The sequence below is a fragment of the Amblyomma mixtum genome, chromosome 2 (assembly GCF_055824585.1).
Source record: "Amblyomma mixtum isolate Tamu chromosome 2, ASM5582458v1, whole genome shotgun sequence".
Taxonomy (NCBI): Eukaryota; Metazoa; Arthropoda; class Arachnida; order Ixodida; family Ixodidae; genus Amblyomma; species Amblyomma mixtum.
Window position 1 is genome coordinate 12,463,007 of NC_143013.1, and position 19,020 is coordinate 12,482,026.

Sequence of the window (19,020 nt, forward strand, 5' to 3'; positions counted from 1 at the left end):
AACGCGTTACCGGTAACGCCGTTACTTGTAACGCGTTACCGACAACACTGGTCTAAAGGCAATACAAAACCTATAGACAGTCTACTATAGACAATCTACAGATTTATGACCATACACTTTTGGTAGGCTTTTTTCTACGGGCAGTCTACTATATAGACTACATATTGACAAAAGCAAATATCTGCAGGAAGGCAGTAGAGTCTATAAGAAATCTATGGGCAATCTATTGACCATTTTCATTAGGGATGTGTTTTACTGGCACTGCTCAACAGTGTTATTTCGTGTTCGCTTTACCATTACCGCGTTGACCCCTTCCCAAGAAAATACCGAAAAGCTTTAGAGCGAGGCATCATCACCTGATAGACGTTCTCATTAAAGAGGCTTAATCATAAAATTTGTGAGCTGAAAGAAAGACGGGGCAACCTGCCCTCTACAAATGTTAGAAAAAGATGGGGGGATGATGTTTCGGCTTCCAGAACAGGGGACTAGTTCAAAATATGGCCACCAGAATACCTCGTTTACGGAATAAACGAGCGACTGTGTTGATCACTTCACTTTGTTTAAGGACCCGTGTAGGGAACCGCGATCTAATCGTCCAGTGCAATTGGTGGGCAATAAGGGTGTAATTACTCACTAGCATCCACCTAACCGCAGCCACGCGGCTATAAAGATAAGCTATAAAGCTTTTTCAAAAGCTTGGTAGTTAAATATTCATCCTGGTCTGTGTTTTGAGCTCGGGGCCACCGCTGATGCCAATGAGTAATTACTCCCTTATTGCAAATCTACTCCGCCTTCGGGTATTCCTTTACACTTTTGAACGCAGCTGATCAGCTTTCTTTTTATTTCTAGCGGGGAACGGGTAAAACAGTTCTCCTTGCTCGTATGTCTCTGTGGGCCTTAGTTTTCCCTCGTATGTGTGTAATGGTCCCCGTATAGTGTGCCGACAGCCACGGGTGATCAGAAACTTCCTCGATTAATCAGCATCGTGGCTGCAGCTGTTCCGTGCTTTCGTGACGCAGCGCCCGAGGTGCGCAGTTTGTGCGGGACTCGTGGTCTTCTCCGGCACCCGTTGGGGGCGGTGCCGTCGCCGCCGCCCCCCGCCACGGCAGCCGCGGCCTGACCGCCGACGAGCTGCTGGCGCTGTCCACGCTGTCGGCGGGCGACCCCAGCTGGAAGTGGGGCGGCTGCAGCGCGCACGTCAAGCGCGGCATGCGCCTCGCGCGCAGGTTCCTCGACGTCCGCGAGGTGGAGACCGACGAGAGGGCGCTCATGAACCTGCACAACAACCGGGCCGGAAGAAAGGTGAGCCCCCCCCCCACTGGCGTGCTCATTTCACTCTCAAACACGGACATCACGGTCAAACAAGGCCCTATTTGCTGTAGATACATCATCATCATCATCATCATCATCAGCCTGACTACACCCACTGCAGGGCAAAGGCCTCTCCCATGTCTCTCCAATTAACCCTGTCCTTTGCCAGTTGCCGCCACTGTATCTCCGCGAACTTCTTAATCTCATCCGCCCACCTAACTTTCTGCCGTCCCCTGCTACGTTTGCTTTCTCTTGGAATCCACTCCGTTACCCTTAATAAGGACCAGCGGTTATCTTGCCTTCACATTACATGCCCTGCCCAAGCCCATTTCTTCCTCTTGATTTCAACTAAGATGTCATTAACCCGCGTTTGTTCCCTCACCCACTCCGCCCTCTTCCGATCTCTTAACGTTACACCTATCATTCTCCTTTCCATAGCTCGCTGCGTTGTCCTTAACTTAAGCTGAACCCTCTTTGTTAGCCTCCACGTTTCTGCCCCACAGGTGAGTGCCGGTAGGATACAGCTGTTGTATACTTTTCTCTTCAGGGATATTGGTAAGCTACCATTCATGATCTGAGAGAACCTGCCATATGTGCTGTAGATACACTATTGTGTTTTACGTCCTGTCGTCATGATGTACTTTTCGTTAAGGTGAGTCGGCTTATGGCAGGGCTGAAGCACGGTATGGTAGGTGTTCAAGTGAGCTATATAAGCGACGCAGTAGTGGAGGGCTGCGCATTTATTTTGACGACCTCGGCTACTTTAAGGTACACTGACACCGCGCAGCACATGGGTGATTGCATTTTGCATCTTACGGAATGAGACTCTCGGGGTAGGAATTGAGGGTGTGCAGTGTTGGGACATGACCGAGACCTCTGCTGCTATGAAAAGTCGCTTGGCTGCGTGAGTCGGGTAGAAAGTCGTAAAATCACTGTGGAAGTCTACTTGGAAAGCTGTCCTTACATCTTTTTGTCTGGGAGTCTGTCAACAGTGTGAAATGTTTAAAAAGATGAACTAAACTGAACTAATATATCTGCTGCCTGTGCCTGTGAGCGTGATGGCAGACATGCGATCGGAATCGATTTTGCAGAGACAATGGAGGTTCTTTACCGCTATCCACTGATCTGAGGCTCATGTTCACCATGATCATGATCATATCATGATCGTGATCATATCCATTACTGACCGGCCTGGTTTGATGACATGGTCACTTAGCGAGTAGGTCCAGGGGGCTTGCATGCACTGTGTCGAGTGCCCTGTCATGAGATACGCAACGAGCAGATACCGCTGCATCATTACAGACCCAGAAGAGTCATCTCTTTGCTGCCGAGCCCTGCAAGGAACCGTTGTTTCCCACGTTTAATGTCCCCACGCAACTAGATGAGGGTCTCCTTGCTAGATGACGATGACTAAAGGAGATGCCTCGCTTCCCGGGGGAAAAATGCCTGGGTGCATTGTACGCAAGCAACAGCTGCGCGTGCGCTTCTCCTACCGGCGCTGAGAGAACGCAGCTGTCGCTTTCTTCCGGCTCCGGGAGGACGCGGCTACGGGCCAACAAGAGGGCATTTCGGCGGCGGCGCCCTCGATGCCTCCTCCGCCGCATCCTCGCCCTCTTATTATTATCCCGGGCACAGATCTTCTCTCATGGGCGTAGCCTCTGGCTGGAGGCCTCATTGTGAGGTCGGCCAGGGTCGCCCGCACACCGGAGAGAGTGGGGCCTATATAAGCCTCCCTGTTTTGCGTGTACGCTCCTTTCGTTTTATTGGCGCTAGTTTCGTGCCTTTGCTCTCCGTCGCTGGCTCCGATTTCCTTTCCGTCTTCTTTCTCTCTCTACCTTCGCGTCTTTTGTTTTTCTTTCGTCCTTTATTTTGCGCTGTGATCGCAGCCTTTTGTGACCGGCGCACGCTCGCTCGGCGGTGCGGATTCTGTCGGACGGACCCTCTACTCCTTTAGCTCTACCCTCTTATACATACACGGCCTTCCTCCGCTGAGTGTTGCGTGGTCTTCGCCGCCGTATGGGGTCGTAAAGCCCAGGGCCATATATATGCGGCTTTCGCTTCTTTACTCGCTTCTTCCGCGGGAATCGGTCGTATCATTCTGCGCCTGGGAAAAAAAGAATCCTTTCGCACGCCAGCGTCGATGTCGGGGCGTCAGATGACGACGATGATTCGCTGAGGCCGGCCTCGGCGCACGCTCCCAAAGAGACGCTAAACTGGAGGCTTCCATCATGCGCCGGTGAATGGATGGCATAAATGCCACGCACGCGCCCTTTCTTCTCTCACCCTTTCCCTCCAAACCACGTTGGCCTTTGGTTGAGCGAGGCAGTAAAGCGATGTTTATTTCGGCGGCGTCTCTCTGGCTGGGTCCCTATTTTCGCGCGATAACAGGTGAAGAAAGAGGAAGAAACCCTCTGGAACCGCGACGACTCAACAAGTGGCCGTCGACGTTGGTTTGATTTTGATCTTTTTTTGTGGACGTGCGGTTGGCGCCAAATGGGCAATTGTACAGGACACGAAAGAAAAAAAGAAGTGTAGAAGCGATGCGGATGCTTGTCATCGGTTTGCGTCATTCATTAAAGCAAACAAGCAAGCCGTTAAGTCAGCATTCCGCGTGCGGGAGTAACGACAAAGGAGAAGAATAATTACTCTGCTTTGGCAGTCTTCGCGTATAGCACCTCGTAGGGGCTTCGAGAACTGCGTAGTTCCGGTTCGAGACCACCTGGGGGATGGACGTATCTCGTATACCTCTGGCCGATAATTTGGGTCTGAACTTTATGAGCCGGGGACCACAACGAACGCGGTCCATTATGCGCGTAACCAGACGTGTCTTTTAATCTCCTAGCTGCATCCCCTTTCAACGAACCATATAGCAGCCTGCGACAACATCGAAGCAGCCGGCTAGCTTTTAATAAAAAAAGTAGTCAAAATAATGAAAATGGAATGGCAGCAGTGTGCAGGCAACGCCAATCGTACTGTTAGGCGTACTGCCAAACGTAACCAAGCCTAACCAAGTCTATAGCCTCATAATGCACGAGATGCCAAACAAGTACAGTCGGGGCCAGAAGGGATCTATTAAACGCGCCTTTGCATGGGTCGCTTCTATTGCGAAGGCTTTCTGCGTTTTTTTTTTTTTTTTCAAGAAATAGCACAGATAAAAGCAGCAAACCTACATGCTAGGAGATAAAAATGGTCACATCCTGTTACAGCGAACACAGCCGGAGTGTGTCGCGGCGATGCAGTACAACCGGCGCTCGCATGGTATAGACCACTTTTGCTCTCGACTGTACAGTTTAAATTCTGCTCTAACAACGTCCTCAAGCATAAATGTCTAATCTAAGGAGTTACACCTGCACATTTTTCGCGAATTTTTGAAGCCTTCTTTTTTCCGAGCTTATTCAACGGTGGTTACACTGCCATCAGCTTTCAGCAGCGGTTATGACTTGGCACCTAATAGCCTCCTATATTAGGATTAGCTGCGTGAAGAGCCATAACAGACGGTGTACTTATATTGATTAAAAAGGATTTTGTTGGCTCGATGTCTCTGTTCATGAAGTCCGATGGTTTTCATGCCATTGTCACGCCATGTCAGCGGTTCACGCCACTGGATTTTTACGTCTCTACATTTATCGCAGGACCCTTCATGATACAAGTGTGTGGAGTTTTTCGTTTGTTTGCTTTTTCCTGATGCCAGTCGTCGTCTGCAAACTCTGGTGATAATTTCTGAAGAACTCTTGTCAGAATTTTACCGTGCAAATATAAACTGGTACACGTAACAAAAATTGTACGAGATAGCCCTGTGCAAGCAGCGCTTGCATTTTATAAGTCCCATAAGTCCCGTCAGCCCTTTATATTGGCTCAGAGTGGCAATGCGTTCAACTTCTGCTGTGCGATGGAACCTCACAGTGCCGTTTCTATAGGAAAAAATATGTTTATTGCTGCGTGTCGCGCCTCAAAATCCTTTCGTAGCAGACTAGCGGCTGCGCTCCGTAGCCATTTCTTGTTCGCTGACGGTTCGAGGATCGGCTGGGAACCACTCGCACACGTATGCGTTGAGCGCTGTAAAAGATACGAGCCACAACCGAAACAACCCCTTCTTAGCTACACAGACATCAACGTCGTAACGAGCGATATTACGCAGAACAAAACAAGACAACAGCCGGGGCTCAGAAGAAGCTGCGTAAGCGCTGGGGCCATCTCGTCCCACCCGAGGTCGTAAGGCATGAACTGGCCATTCTTTACTAGAGAAATCAGGCGAAATCTTCTTCCCACAGAAAGCGAGCAAGGCACACTGCAGCATCACGCCCAAATCAACGTACCCGTTTATCGGATCTCGCTTTTGCGAGCGAGAAGGTTACACTGTACCCTCTCCGAGCCCGGACACACAGATATATATCCAGGGACGCTCGTATACACACACGCCCAAAGATCCTGCCTGCCCCGCCGTGCGGTAGCCGATAAGCCGAGCCCGGGCATCAATTCTCCTCCGGGTCGTCTTGTTTTCTGCGCTTACGTGCTTGATGCGCGCGCCCGGCAACTGCGGTGGAGCTCGTGGAGGAGATCGGGCGTCCCACGCGGCGGCGGAGAGCGCTCTCTCGCGGAACCAATGCTCGGGTGGCCGTCGGGACACACCCTCCGTGGGATCCGTCAGATGGGCGGCCGAACCAATTAAGCGCGGGCGCAGCAGAAGCGATACTCGGTCGCTGCTCGTGGTGGCGAGGCCCACCGCAAGAACGGAGCGCGCTTCCGTGCCATCGATCACTGCTCGCTCGGTGGCGAAGCCGGCCGGACCGTTCGTTCTCTCCCTCGTTTGATCCGGTATGCAGGCGCACGCGACGTGCATGGCCAAGTTCGGCGTCGTCACCGCTGTCTTGTTTGCACAAGCGATAATCGAGCGCCCGCGGCCGGTTTCTCGTGTGCGGGCCCCGTCGGCGCCGCTTCTGTTTCGACGGCGCCCGCTGGAAGCGTGGTGGGGTGGCGGCCGACGGTGCCGCTGGATGAAGAGCGCCCAGCGGTCGCGTTTGTACAGGGTGTGGCATTTTTACTGAATCCATATTGGTTGAAACGGATTGATCAAAAAAAAATAATTGTGGCTTTTTCAATAGTTACGTAGTCATCAGTTGTTATTCAGAAATTTCCTTGAACGACTCATCTGCCTGGCCAATAACCTGACACTAAAAACGGAGGTCTTAAGATATTGCGGCAATTTTATGAGGAACGAAATAGGTATCGAATAAAATGAAACGCCCTGTACTTCACAGGAGTACGCGTTGTTTGAGACTCCCTAGCCTGAGTGTCCGCAGTGTTAAAGTTTTTGAAATTTTCGTTTTTCTTGCTGCATACGTTTCTTTATTCCTAACGTATATGGGTCACATCGAGCAGTGGGCATTGAAGTTGACGGAAAAAGTTATTCATTGTCTTTCTTCTACGTGCTAAATGTTCTGAACATATGAGCTATGTGTCGGCAGTCTTAAGGTGATGAATATTACTGTGCTCGGGAATCTGCCATATCTGGGGTCGTGGTACTGATCCTACTATTACAGTCGCGATGGCAGGGTGATATCAAAAAACTTTATTTCTTAGGCTTTTTTTTTTTTTTATTCCTAACGTATATGGGTCACATCGAGCAGTGGGCATTGAAGTTGACGGAAAAAGTTTAAGTGTAACCACCGTTAACTGGTGGGTTTCATCCAGCGTCTTTGGCTGCGTGGCGCTGCCTGGTAGGACACCACGCCTAAATCCCTAGGAGAACAACGTGATGCATCATGCGAAGACTATAAAAGAGCTACAGACGTTTTCTTGACCAATATGTGGGAGAGTTTTGGGGCACTTTATTTCTTAGGCTTTTTATAGTGACTTCAATTTTCTGTTACTCTCCTTTCTCTTTCTTTTTTTATCCCCTCACCCCCTTCCCCCCGTGTAGGGTAGCAAACCGATTATTATTTCGGTTAACCTCCCTGCCTTTCCTCTTCTATATCCTCCTCCTCCTTATTTCTTTGGCTACATTCGTGTTATTTCAAAAGATGCTGCCTGTGAAAGGTTCTTTCCTTTCACTTGGTTTCCTAACGCATAGATTTGAGACTATTTTTATTCAGAATACGTTCTGTCACCATATTTCATATTCTGAAACTCTACAAACTCTAACTCTATATTCATATTCTTGTAGAGTGTAATGACGCTGATATTACGCATGCTCACTCGCGCGCAAAACACGTCCCTGTGAAAGCAACAAGCTTTCGGCATTGGTTTTTGTCGTTCTCCAGGCAGACGGGCAATGATGCAGATGTGAGCAGGTAATGTACGAACAAAATGGGAAGGACAAGTGGCAAGTCACGGTGAAATAAGCCTGACGAAGTAGAAAATTCAAAACAAAACACATTTATCTGATCACATCAAAAACACACCAGACTGAACACATCAGGACACCGAGCAGGTCACACCAAATGCAACAGGCCGGCCACTTTAAAACAGCAGCCCGGTACCATCAATCAGGGCCCACCTGAATCCCGTTCTATATTCCACTCTGCCATGAATCCAAGTGTTACGCTCGACTCCTTCCGCTAAAGCGCCGAAGCATCGGAGCGGCTCCTTGGTGCAGTATGTGTTAAAGACGGGGAAGCGCCAGGCAACAAAGAATCTCCAGACATCTGGAAAGTGTCAATAGACAGGACTTCGGAGAGGCGTCGGCGTGGCGGCCCCGGTACCCCGAAAGCAGGGAGCGGCGTCAACAAGGGGACCCCCTGGTGGTTTACGGGGGGACATCCGCTGCACGGGAACGGTCTTCAGCTCAACGCCCATTAGCGGTGCCAAACCCAAACGCAACGCGACGGCATGGTGGGTCGGCGGCTGTTCTGTGTTGTTTGTGGCCAGCGCGGGTGCTGGCGTGCTCGCGCTTCGGTAACGGCTTCCGGTCTTCCTGGAACCTTTCGGCGCAAGTGCGACGCCGGCCCTCCGTCCCCGCGGCTCGCTGTGAAGTGCAGGCGTCGGACTCGTGTTTCGGCTGACGAATGGCTCGAACTCAACGGCTTGTCATCGTTGCCGCGAGGGATCGGCCGGACAGCATCTTCGAAGAAGTGGCGAGGGTGAACTGGGGGACGTCCTTGTGGGCGGACCACTACGAATGGACACGTGACCCAGTTCACAGTGATTGGACACATTTTTGATTAACCAATTTCCCCAACTAGGGACCTGGGGACAGGACACCCTATTTAAGCGGCTGTTCGGCATGGAAAGGGGCTTTTTCTTCAATCTTGTAACCTTGTCTCCCTACTTTTCCTTCTTGTCTCACCTTTAATCATGTATTAAACCTTTATATTTTACCTGTTACCTTGTCTGGGAAGTTCGTTCTATGTGCCGGCAGAGAGAGGGAAATTATGATTATGGTAGGGAACGCAACTGGCGCAGTCGACAGGACCTGCTTAGGCTGAGCGGAAGAACTTCACCGGGGACAAGCGACAACGACGACGAGAGTGGCGGAGGGAGCGACCGAGCTACCAAGGAGACCCACCAGACCTCCAGGCTCATCTGACCCAGCCGGGGCACCGACAGCGACGCTTCGGTAGCTAGGCGAGTACCCGTTTGGTTTCTTGTGTTTGCGTGTAATGTCAAAGCCTTGGGTTTTGAGGAGTGACATCGCCAAAGAAACAGTAATGGAGAACCCGGGTGTAGATGGGGAAGGGGGAGAGGTGCCGGCACTAACAAGCGAAATGGTAGAAGGCCGTAGTAACGCCTCGCCACAGACGGCGTCGGAGCAGCAAGAAAGGCTGCTGGAGTTACAATTGAAAATTGCTGAAAGGATCCTAGAAACAGTACGTTTGCAATCGCAAAGTGGAGTCGCGTCCGTCGAGGGGAGCAGCTGCTCAGGTGCGGATACGCGGTCGGAGGAGGACCGGAAACTAAAATTTGCTAGCCTGTTGAAAGGGGTACTCGCGACAATGCCTACTCAAGAAGCACTAGTGCCGGGTTGGTTCGAAGACATCGAGGCAACATTGGAATCCTACGATGTACCAACAGAGTGGTGGGCCGGACTTGTGTTGCCGAGACTCAGTGAGAGGGCGCGGGGACTCCTTACCCGTCTATCTTCAGATGAAAGGCGAGAGTACGCCATTCTAAAAAGCAAAATTTTGCAGGGACTTAGATTATCAGCTGCGGAGTACAAACGTCTTTTCCAATCATCCAGCAGGAGACCGGAAGAGTCGTGGGAGCAATTCGCGGTCAGATTAGAGAATTATTGGGAGTACTATGTCGAAAGCAGTGAAGCAAACTCGTTAGAGAAAATTAAACAGCTCGTAGTCTCAGACCGTCTGAAGGATTGTCTCAACGCAGACGCAAGAGCACACATTGTGCTAAACCAAAGCCAAAAGCGAGGATTCCTTAAACCCGAAGATGTTGCTACGATAGCACAGGCATTCGAGGAGAGTGTCAGGTGCAGAGTAACAGCGGGAAGGACATCAAGTGCGAACGAAAAACAGAAAGCTGAAGGGACACCGACAGCGCGGCCTTCAGAAAACGCTAGCCCCCATTCGCGGCGCAGGAAACAATGTTTTAATTGCTACAGCTACGGGCACGTAGCAAGGGAATGCCCGCAGGGCGCATTATCAGCGAGGGAGGCGACAAAGAAAAATCGTAGTGAGAACAGAGAGGTCGTTGCTCGGGTAGCCGCGCCACTTGAGGCGGGGGACGCGCCAGTGCGGGTAACAGAAGTCGGCGGGGCCAGCACGGTTACGCTAAAGAGCGCAGGTCAAACTTTCGACGCGCGAATAGACTCTGGGGCGGACTTGACCGTCATTCGCAAATCACTATGTCCAAGGTACGACAGCGCAGGGTCGACTATCAAACTGACAGGCGCGTTTGGGGAGCAAGTAGTTGCCGAGCTGGCATACGTGCCGATGTCGACTACGGAGGGCGCTCCAGGTGTCTCATTTTACCCCTCGGAGAAGGGCATACTGTGTGCAATCACCGACAAGTTGGCAAAGGGCATAGACGCGCTGATAACCCCTAATGATTACGAGCAGCTCTTGGAGGACAGAGTGGCAGTACCACCTATCTGCGAGCTTGAAGGCGAAGATGAGAACTTAGACCCAAGGCAGGAATCGTGCGAGAACGAGAGCCAGGAAGTAGTGCGCGCATGCGAAGTGACCGTCGAGAGCACCTCGCAAGAGGCAGCGCAAACGACGCGGCAGACGTTCCGCGAGGCGCAACGGATGGACGAAACGCTGAGAGAAGCATGGACACAGGCGAAGGAAGGCACGCACGGCATGCTCGTGCGCGACGAGTTGCTTTATCACCGAGAGCACGTCGCCGGGCACGAGGGCTGCCAGCTCGTTCTGCCATCAGAACGCCGCAAGGAAGTCCTAGAAATGGCCCATAATTGTCAGATGAGAGCCCCTATGCTAACACAGGACCGCGTGCCGATCTCACCTTTAGCTAGACCGGGCGTCGCATTCCAAGTGGTAAACATGGACTGCGTAGGCCCGCTAAAGCCGCCTTCCGCTAGAGGACACCGTTATGCTTTGTGTGTAGTGGACGTCCATTCAAGGTGGCCAGAGGTAATATGTTTGAGGGCCTTGACTGCGAGGGCTACCTGCGACGGGTTACTTCAGATATTTGCGCGACTAGGTGTCCCAGAGACGATCTGCTGCGATCAGGGCACAAATTTCACAGCTAAGTTGACTCAGGAGCTCCTTGCAAAGCTAGGCCCAAAGGGCATTCGACGAGGTCAAGGCTAGGCTAAAGTCCGCGACAGCGCTACGCGCGCCAGATCCCACGCGAGAATATGTTCTCGCCACAGACGCGTCCGACTTCGCCGTCGGCGCGTGTCTAGCGCAACTCGACGAGGAGGGTAGGGAGTGCCCCGTGTCCTTCCTGAGCAGGAAACTGAGTCCGGCCCAGGCCCGTTGGGCCACCGTTGAAAGGGAGGCTTATGCCATCATTTGGGCACTAGATAAACTCGAGGAGTGGGTGTTCGGCACTAAGGTGCGAGCATCACCGACCATAACCCCCTTCACTACCTCACCCTTTGCAGTCCACATAGTGCTAAGCTCACTCGACGGTCGTTGGCTCTGCAAAAGTACAACCTCACAATAGAACACAAAAAGGGGGTCCAAAATGCCAACGCCGACGCCATGTCAAGGCTTGTGGGTGCCGGCTAATCTCCAGCGGGATCTCTGTGTGTGCGGGGGAGGGGTCAAGTAGTTTTTTTTTTCTTTCTCTCTCTCTGTCTCTCTCTCTTTTCTTTTGCGGTATGGGGAGATAAGTGGGAGAAGGCTTTGACTTTGCACGCGGCGCGGGAGGCCATCGGGAACTCCCGGCCGCCGGGGCTCGGGCTTGTCGAGCTATTCTGGTGTGTTGTGTTGCACGCTAGGAAAACCATGCAACACAGTTGGTGCGGAGGTGTTACGCTCGACTCCTTCCGCTAAAGCGCCGAAGCATCGGAGCGGCTCCTTGGTGCAGTATGTGTTAAAGACGGGGAAGCGCCAGGCAACAAAGAATCTCCAGACATCTGGAAAGTGTCAATAGACAGGACTTCGGAGAGGCGTCGGCGTGGCGGCCCCGGTACCCCGAAAGCAGGGAGCGGCGTCAACAAGGGGACCCCCTGGTGGTTTACGGGGGGACATCCGCTGCACGGGAACGGTCTTCAGCTCAACGCCCATTAGCGGTGCCAAACCCAAACGCAACGCGACGGCATGGTGGGTCGGCGGCTGTTCTGTGTTGTTTGTGGCCAGCGCGGGTGCTGGCGTGCTCGCGCTTCGGTAACGGCTTCCGGTCTTCCTGGAACCTTTCGGCGCAAGTGCGACGCCGGCCCTCCGTCCCCGCGGCTCGCTGTGAAGTGCAGGCGTCGGACTCGTGTTTCGGCTGACGAATGGCTCGAACTCAACGGCTTGTCATCGTTGCCGCGAGGGATCGGCCGGACAGCATCTTCGAAGAAGTGGCGAGGGTGAACTGGGGGACGTCCTTGTGGGCGGACCACTACGAATGGACACGTGACCCAGTTCACAGTGATTGGACACATTTTTGATTAACCAATTTCCCCAACTAGGGACCTGGGGACAGGACACCCTATTTAAGCGGCTGTTCGGCATGGAAAGGGGCTTTTTCTTCAATCTTGTAACCTTGTCTCCCTACTTTTCCTTCTTGTCTCACCTTTAATCATGTATTAAACCTTTATATTTTACCTGTTACCTTGTCTGGGAAGTTCGTTCTATGTGCCGGCAGAGAGAGGGAAATTATGATTATGGTAGGGAACGCAACTCCAAGGCACAGCCTTGTGAACTATTTTATTGAGAGTGCACTGTGCTGTCGTTTCTTTAGTCAGAACCGTGATAGGAACTTCAGTTCGCTGTCGTTTATAACCCCGTAAGTACCGCGTTAACTGCTGCCTTCGACGGCAGTGGATGCTAACTAGTCGACAACCGCTCGTTTGCGGTCGGACGCCCGCGCAGCTTGGTTCGACGACTTGGCGATAACGCCGATTTGCCACAGCAGCCGGTCACTGAACCCTCATAAAAATGGTCTATAGAAAGTCTATAGACTTGTTATAGACTCTATTGGCTTCCTACAGATATTTCTTTTTCTCTATTCGTAGTCTATAGGTGTTTGCAGACGAAAGTATACTAAATGAAAAGTTAATGGCCATAAGTCTATAGATTGTCTATAGACTGTTTATAGCATTTGTATTGCATATAGACTGTTCTCCAGGATTTGTGTACAGAGAGTTTACATACTTTATTATAGACAGAAGTCTATGGGCAGTCTATAGACTGTGGAAAAGTTTTTTTTGTAAGGGTGGGGCTTCTTGTTTGTAGTCAGTCTTTCGCTTATATGAAAAAGAAAATGGCAGCCTCCAGGGAGCTTGCATGAAACTTCATGAGTGAGCTACGAATGCGAACACACTCCAGCAACACATCGGCAGGGCTGCGGCACAAGCTTCCCATGCCGCGCTAACGAAGGCCTCGGGCCTTTGCTGCAGCATCGCTTCTGACCAGCTTCACCTTAATGCTGACACGGTGCTGCAGCCGCTCACACACAAGGAAAACACGAAGCGCTACATTTTACAGACGACAGCATGCCTCTGCCATCCTTTAGAACGGTTATCTTCACTCTTTACCAGAGTCACGATTCTCATCCAGCGTCTTTGGCTCCGTGGCGCTGCCTGGTAGGACACCACGCCTAAATCCCTAGGAGAACAACGTGATGCATCATGCGAAGACTATAAAAGAGCTACAGACGTTTTCTTGACCAATATGTGGGAGAGTTTTGGGGCACTCTTGCATCTACCAGTTACTCGTATTTGCTGGCACAAGCACCAATGCATAGGGTATTGTCGCGTAGCTTCGTGCCGAAGACGCATACGGTAAGGTGTACATTGAGCTTCTACTTCCGAAGTGTCGCTTCAGTCAATTGTCTTGCCTTAACCTCGTACCTCGTTTAGAACTGGTTGCTACAGTTTCGTGGCTCGCTTAGGGAAATTACCACGGGCGACGCTAGCGACAAAGCACAGAGTGTTTATGGACAGGCCCTAGATTCGCGCTTTATTGGATAAAGGGTGCCACTACTAGGTGAAAGGAATTTGCAATAGCGACACCGAAATACAGGCTGCAAGTGGGCCATATCGCTTGAATTACAATCTTGGTAATCAAAACACAGCGGGCCTTTTAATTCGAGGAATATCCACTCATGACCTTCTATAGCTACCCAATTCTGTTGGAAATTCCTGACTGGGTGTCGCGCTCTTCCGAAACTTAACCGGACAGAGCTGCTAACATTGGCTGCCCAAAAGACACTACCGCCACATCTGAGCTGAAGCACAACGTGCCGGTTCTGACGACCGGGACCAGGGAATCAGCTTTTCCTAGTGATAAGTTCAGCACTTCGAAGAAAACTACGAGAACAACGACAAGGATAAGGCATTTCGCCAGCAACTGTCATTCCGCTGGAACTCGTTGAACCGAACCCCTTGATGCCCAAGAACTATGAGAACCTGAGGTCATGTGGTTCAAGCAAGTTCAGAACGACATCTTTGCTACGGAAGTGATCCACCCCGCCAAGAAATAAAGTCTCGACACGTTGTCGGCAATACTAGACATCTACCCCTCTCAAAAGCGACGGCAGAGCTTCACAGTTCTCTTAGAAAGCAACGCATGAAAGACAGCTGCACTATAGCGCAGTTGTCTTTCGTGTGTTCCGTATTATGCTGCGGCTATAGTCAAAGCATAACGTGGAAGTTTATCACCTAGAGATCTCTCTGGTGAATCGCGGATATTATTGGGAAACGGACATCTTGATCTGCAAAAGCCTGGCACTTTAATATCTGAAACCTGGAATGTTGTTAATCCAAGGCCAATTCCTTTCATCTACTCCAATCCTAATCGGCCGGGCGTGTTAACTCCTTCCCATTTCTTGTTGGGCTGTTCATGCCGGAACGTTGCGATAAGACGAAACAAACGGAGATTCTAAATCGCTTGGCTCACTTGCTTGAAATCGTTCGGTCATGGCTCTTGTCTGGAAATAGGGGCACCATGAGCATTTCCCTGCTCTTCACAGTCTACATGCTGACAAAGAGCATAACGCCCCCGACCTCAAGACGGGAGGTCTAGTCGGAGGACAGTGCACCAAAACTGTTTCGGCGAACTGTTGTTATCGCGTATAGTGTATCAACAGCAGGGATGGGATCCATAATACAACATTTTGGGCGAGTTGGTTACCTAAGGAAAGGGATGGGATGGTGCGCACATGCGTAGTATGCCTGTACTGCAGATAAGAGCTGGTTGGGCCGGTTCAACGTCTATATCCCAATAGAAGTTCTCCCCTCAGGGTCCAAATCATGTTGGGGATTGGCGCCTAGCGCTTGAAGTGAAGGAGCAAAAAGATGGCTCGAAACGAACGCGACACGCGATCAGTGGCACCAAACGCCATATTAGCAATTAATAATAATAATATTAATAATAATAATAATAATAACTTTATTCACATCATGCATACATGATGCCGGAGGCCTGCGGAAAAAGCTGTCACAATGGCAGCTTGACAAGGCCACAGGCCCCCGCACTGGCAACATCACACAGTGGTCAGCAAAATATATAACTAAACACAGAAATTCGCACTAGTTATTTCGAGCACAGAGAGGGGAAAAACACAAAACGACGGCATTCAACGTTTCAGAAAACCGCGCTACAGGTCAAGAACTACAAGTTACATGTATTCAGATTCCACCATACATTGGAAAAAAAATAAATAAAAGTCAGCATTCACAATCAACAAAACAAAAGTTATTACATTGAAACAGATAACCTATACAAGCATCATTAGGAAAGAGAGCATGAAATTCCGACAATTGTTTATCGCCGGAAATGAAACTATAACCAGTTAACTAGCGATATTAAGTTTTTTTTTTTTTTTCAAGTACTGAAGTGATCACGAAGTTTCTTGAAAGTAATGCTCTCGGCTTCTATATTGTCCTTATGCAGTGCGCTTAACAATCTTGGAAGCCGGTTTTCTAGCATTTGCAAGCCATACGTTGTCCTGCACGTGTCAACTTGCCATCGCTCAAACTTTCGCGTGTTATATGTAGTGGAGTGAATGTTTAGGTTTGCTAGGTGGCTTAAAAAACACGTATTATTCTTCACCTCCTTTTTATATTGTTTGCTGAGGCGATAGCCATATGTCTTAGTAACAGGCAATACATTATATGCTGCAAATAAGGGTTCAGAGGGATAGCACATAGGAACGTTTGCAACAGCACGTAGGAGCCTTTTTTGCAGAATATGAATTTTATGAATATTTCCTTGTATTGTAGAGGCCCAAACTAAATGGCAGTAGTTAAGTCTTGAACAAAATAAGGCATTATACAGTAACATCATTACATTACAGGGTAGTATACTTTTGTTTCGGTATATCAGTCCAACTACTTGCGAGGCACTTGACGCGACTTGAACGCATTCCTCTATTCCTGATCAAGGAGGAAAAGGCAGTGTCTTATCACGCACTACAGTCGCATGCAGAGAACGTCGATGGTACGAATTATGTACGCAAGGCGTATTTAATAACCATTTGAAATTCCATGCGAGGTTACTGCACTAAAAGCTCACCGTTTACAATAAGAACCCCGAAGATAAGCGGGAACTGAGTGACAATCTTCCACAAACAACAACTGGCTTGCTGCAGCCTCAGAGTGGCAAAGTTTGTGCTGTTGACAACCAATAGTAAGGCACTAAGCAAGTTTAAGCAATCAGACATTCTGCTAGCTTTTAATGGACTGAAATCTACAAAGCGTAAAAACAAGCTGAGGTTATCTCACGAACGCTACAATCTGAACGCACGCGCTTACTAGCTATGCTGCTGAGATGGCTGGCAGTCGAACCTGCGACTTTCTGCTTCCAAACGCGTCCAGTTTGAGGCAAGCAAAAAGGACGTAGTTCAAGAAAGAATCTGTTGCAACTTGAGCACCGTGAGAGCCATGGCACATACCTCGGCACATACCTGCAGTTCGTCTTTCGGCACCATTCGTTCTTCTGCGGCTTCCCCGCTGGTATCTGCACCCCATGGAGTGCCGTATGTTCGCGGTTAGCAATGACTCAACAAACAGACCGCAGTATTATCGATACGACTTTAACATAAAACTCGCTATCTCCCGTGTTTGTGCAAGAAGACCCGTGCGTTGACGGTTCGAAGTCCCACTATCGGGCGCCGTAAACTGTGGAATGCTTTAAAAACGTTCACAAGTGGCGCAAACGCGGATGTCGGCGCACTAGCGGCGTTGCTCTCCCGAGAAATTCCTAGATGTAATCTTTCTAAGTGCCAGTTTTGAAGCGGCGACGTTCACAGTCCCGACAACAACCGGGACTGCGGATATATCCACGCAATACCTTCAGGAAAGAAAAGAAAGAACTGAAATGGCACATGTACGGGAAAGAATATATATAAAGAAAACGCAGACACTGTGGAAGATCGTAATTTAAAGCCGTTCGCGGAGGTACGACACGAGGGTCAGCTCTGTAGAAAGCGCAAGCTGGGTGATTATCTTCTCATTACCACCGTTTATCTTCTTCCCACTGCTTCGCGCGGTGCGCGCTGTATACAAAGCCGCAGGCTTAAACGGCATATAAATCGCCGGCCCTAAAAACCCAAACTGGCCGGAGATTTATGCGGCCCCAACGGTTCCTTAATACCGGACACGTGAGCGAGGGTCTCCACCTGCCGAATTAAGCGAGAGCGCAATCTTGACGCTGCGTGCATAAAACAGCCATTCTCGGAGCGCCGGCGAACAGCAGGTCTCAACTCTCCGGGTTGTTTATTCGAGGCCTCTTCATTATTTCTCCTACGCAGTGCAAGGCGGTCATCGTCGATTGAACGAAAAAAAAATATATATATCTATATATATATATATATTAAAAAAAGCCAAACGGAAAAGGGAGAGGGGGAAGGGGGAGGTTGAGGCGGAGGATGGAAACGTCTCACTCTTGTCTCAAACTCGTCGCGCGTATTATACTTCGCCACGGCGTTTAAGGGACGCCAGTTGTTAGCATGCCTGGTCGGCTTAATAGAGCGATTATAATAAGCTTATTTCTGAATTTTCTGTTTCTAAGCCCTTTCTGGTAAGTTTAAACGATGCCAGGCCATAGTTGTGGTATAAGGGTAGAGGTACGGGCTAGTTGGTCGGTCGTGATTCTTAAAACAGTGCAAAGAACACGGATGTTGACACAAAGCGACAGGGCCTTGTGTCTCCAGTTGTGTCTTCCTCCGTGTCTTTTTAGCTGTTCTGAGCACCACAGGTACCTGTCGCTATATGTTAGCAGGTGCTGCGAACGACAACTCGAATAGTGTCGGCGGAAAAAACACTGACGTTTTACCTTTTCTGCACCGACACACGTAATCTATTTTGGGTTACTGGCTTACTGGACTGGCATACATGATTTCATCCACGGTTGTTAAAGGAAAGGCACACTTGCAAGAAAAAGGTTGAAGCGGTACATAGGCTGAAGCAGAAAATAACGCCTGTAGCGCCCTCCTTGGGCTTCTCCCAAGGAAGGAGCAACCCAACAGCTTCTTCGTGGTCGAACGAAGAAGGAAATAAAGAACATGCCGCCGCGGGGTGCGCGTATTATGCCACGGCACTACACGGCACGGTAGTTCAGTTCTAGACTCGATTCGTGTCAGGCATTCTTTTCGCTTCGCGCCCGAGCCTTGCGCTCACAGGCTAAAAAAGGTCGGGCCGATTTTAAGCATGAAATGCATTTAGCTCCCGTTGTTGGCGACCTTGAGGCGACGTCGAGCCGAAACAGAGCCAACATCCGGACACCGATCTCCCTTCATCCAGGAACCGAAATGGGATCAGCCGGCCACCGATCGAGCCCTCGAACAAGACGGGAATGCAAACACTAGGTGCTGCGTAGTGCTGCTCAAACATGTTACGACAGGGTGAGAGGGGCGCTGCGCGGAACAAGAGCTTCCGCGCCGTCCCCAAGGATGGCGCCACGGTCCCACGGTCCCACGCACGTAGAAGTCCGACAACGGCGGTCGAGTGCACCGTGGTCGAGTGCTATGCCCGTAATCATGTCAGGCTTACATTTACTCTCGATTGTGGAACAGGCAGTAATATTTTCTTAACTAATTTCGCTTTTTAAGGTCTTTTTTTAGTGTCTACAACTTATTACGACATTCCTACTACATCCCTCACTTCGAAACTTGATACGTGTTCAACACGTATATGGTGTA

At 50.2% G+C, this 19,020-nt stretch overlaps 1 protein-coding gene across 2 annotated transcripts in view; it reads left to right on the forward strand.

The window, feature by feature from the left end:
- LOC149358453 (protein Wnt-2-like) overlaps positions 1–19,020 on the forward strand; it is a 101,922-nt gene that overhangs the window by 66,874 nt on the left and 16,028 nt on the right. For both annotated transcript variants that reach the window (XM_089570512.1, XM_089570511.1), the window contains exon 4: positions 1,020–1,302. In XM_089570512.1, coding sequence (XP_089426638.1) covers positions 1,020–1,302 — 283 coding nt within the window. The remainder of the gene's footprint in view (positions 1–1,019; positions 1,303–19,020) is intronic.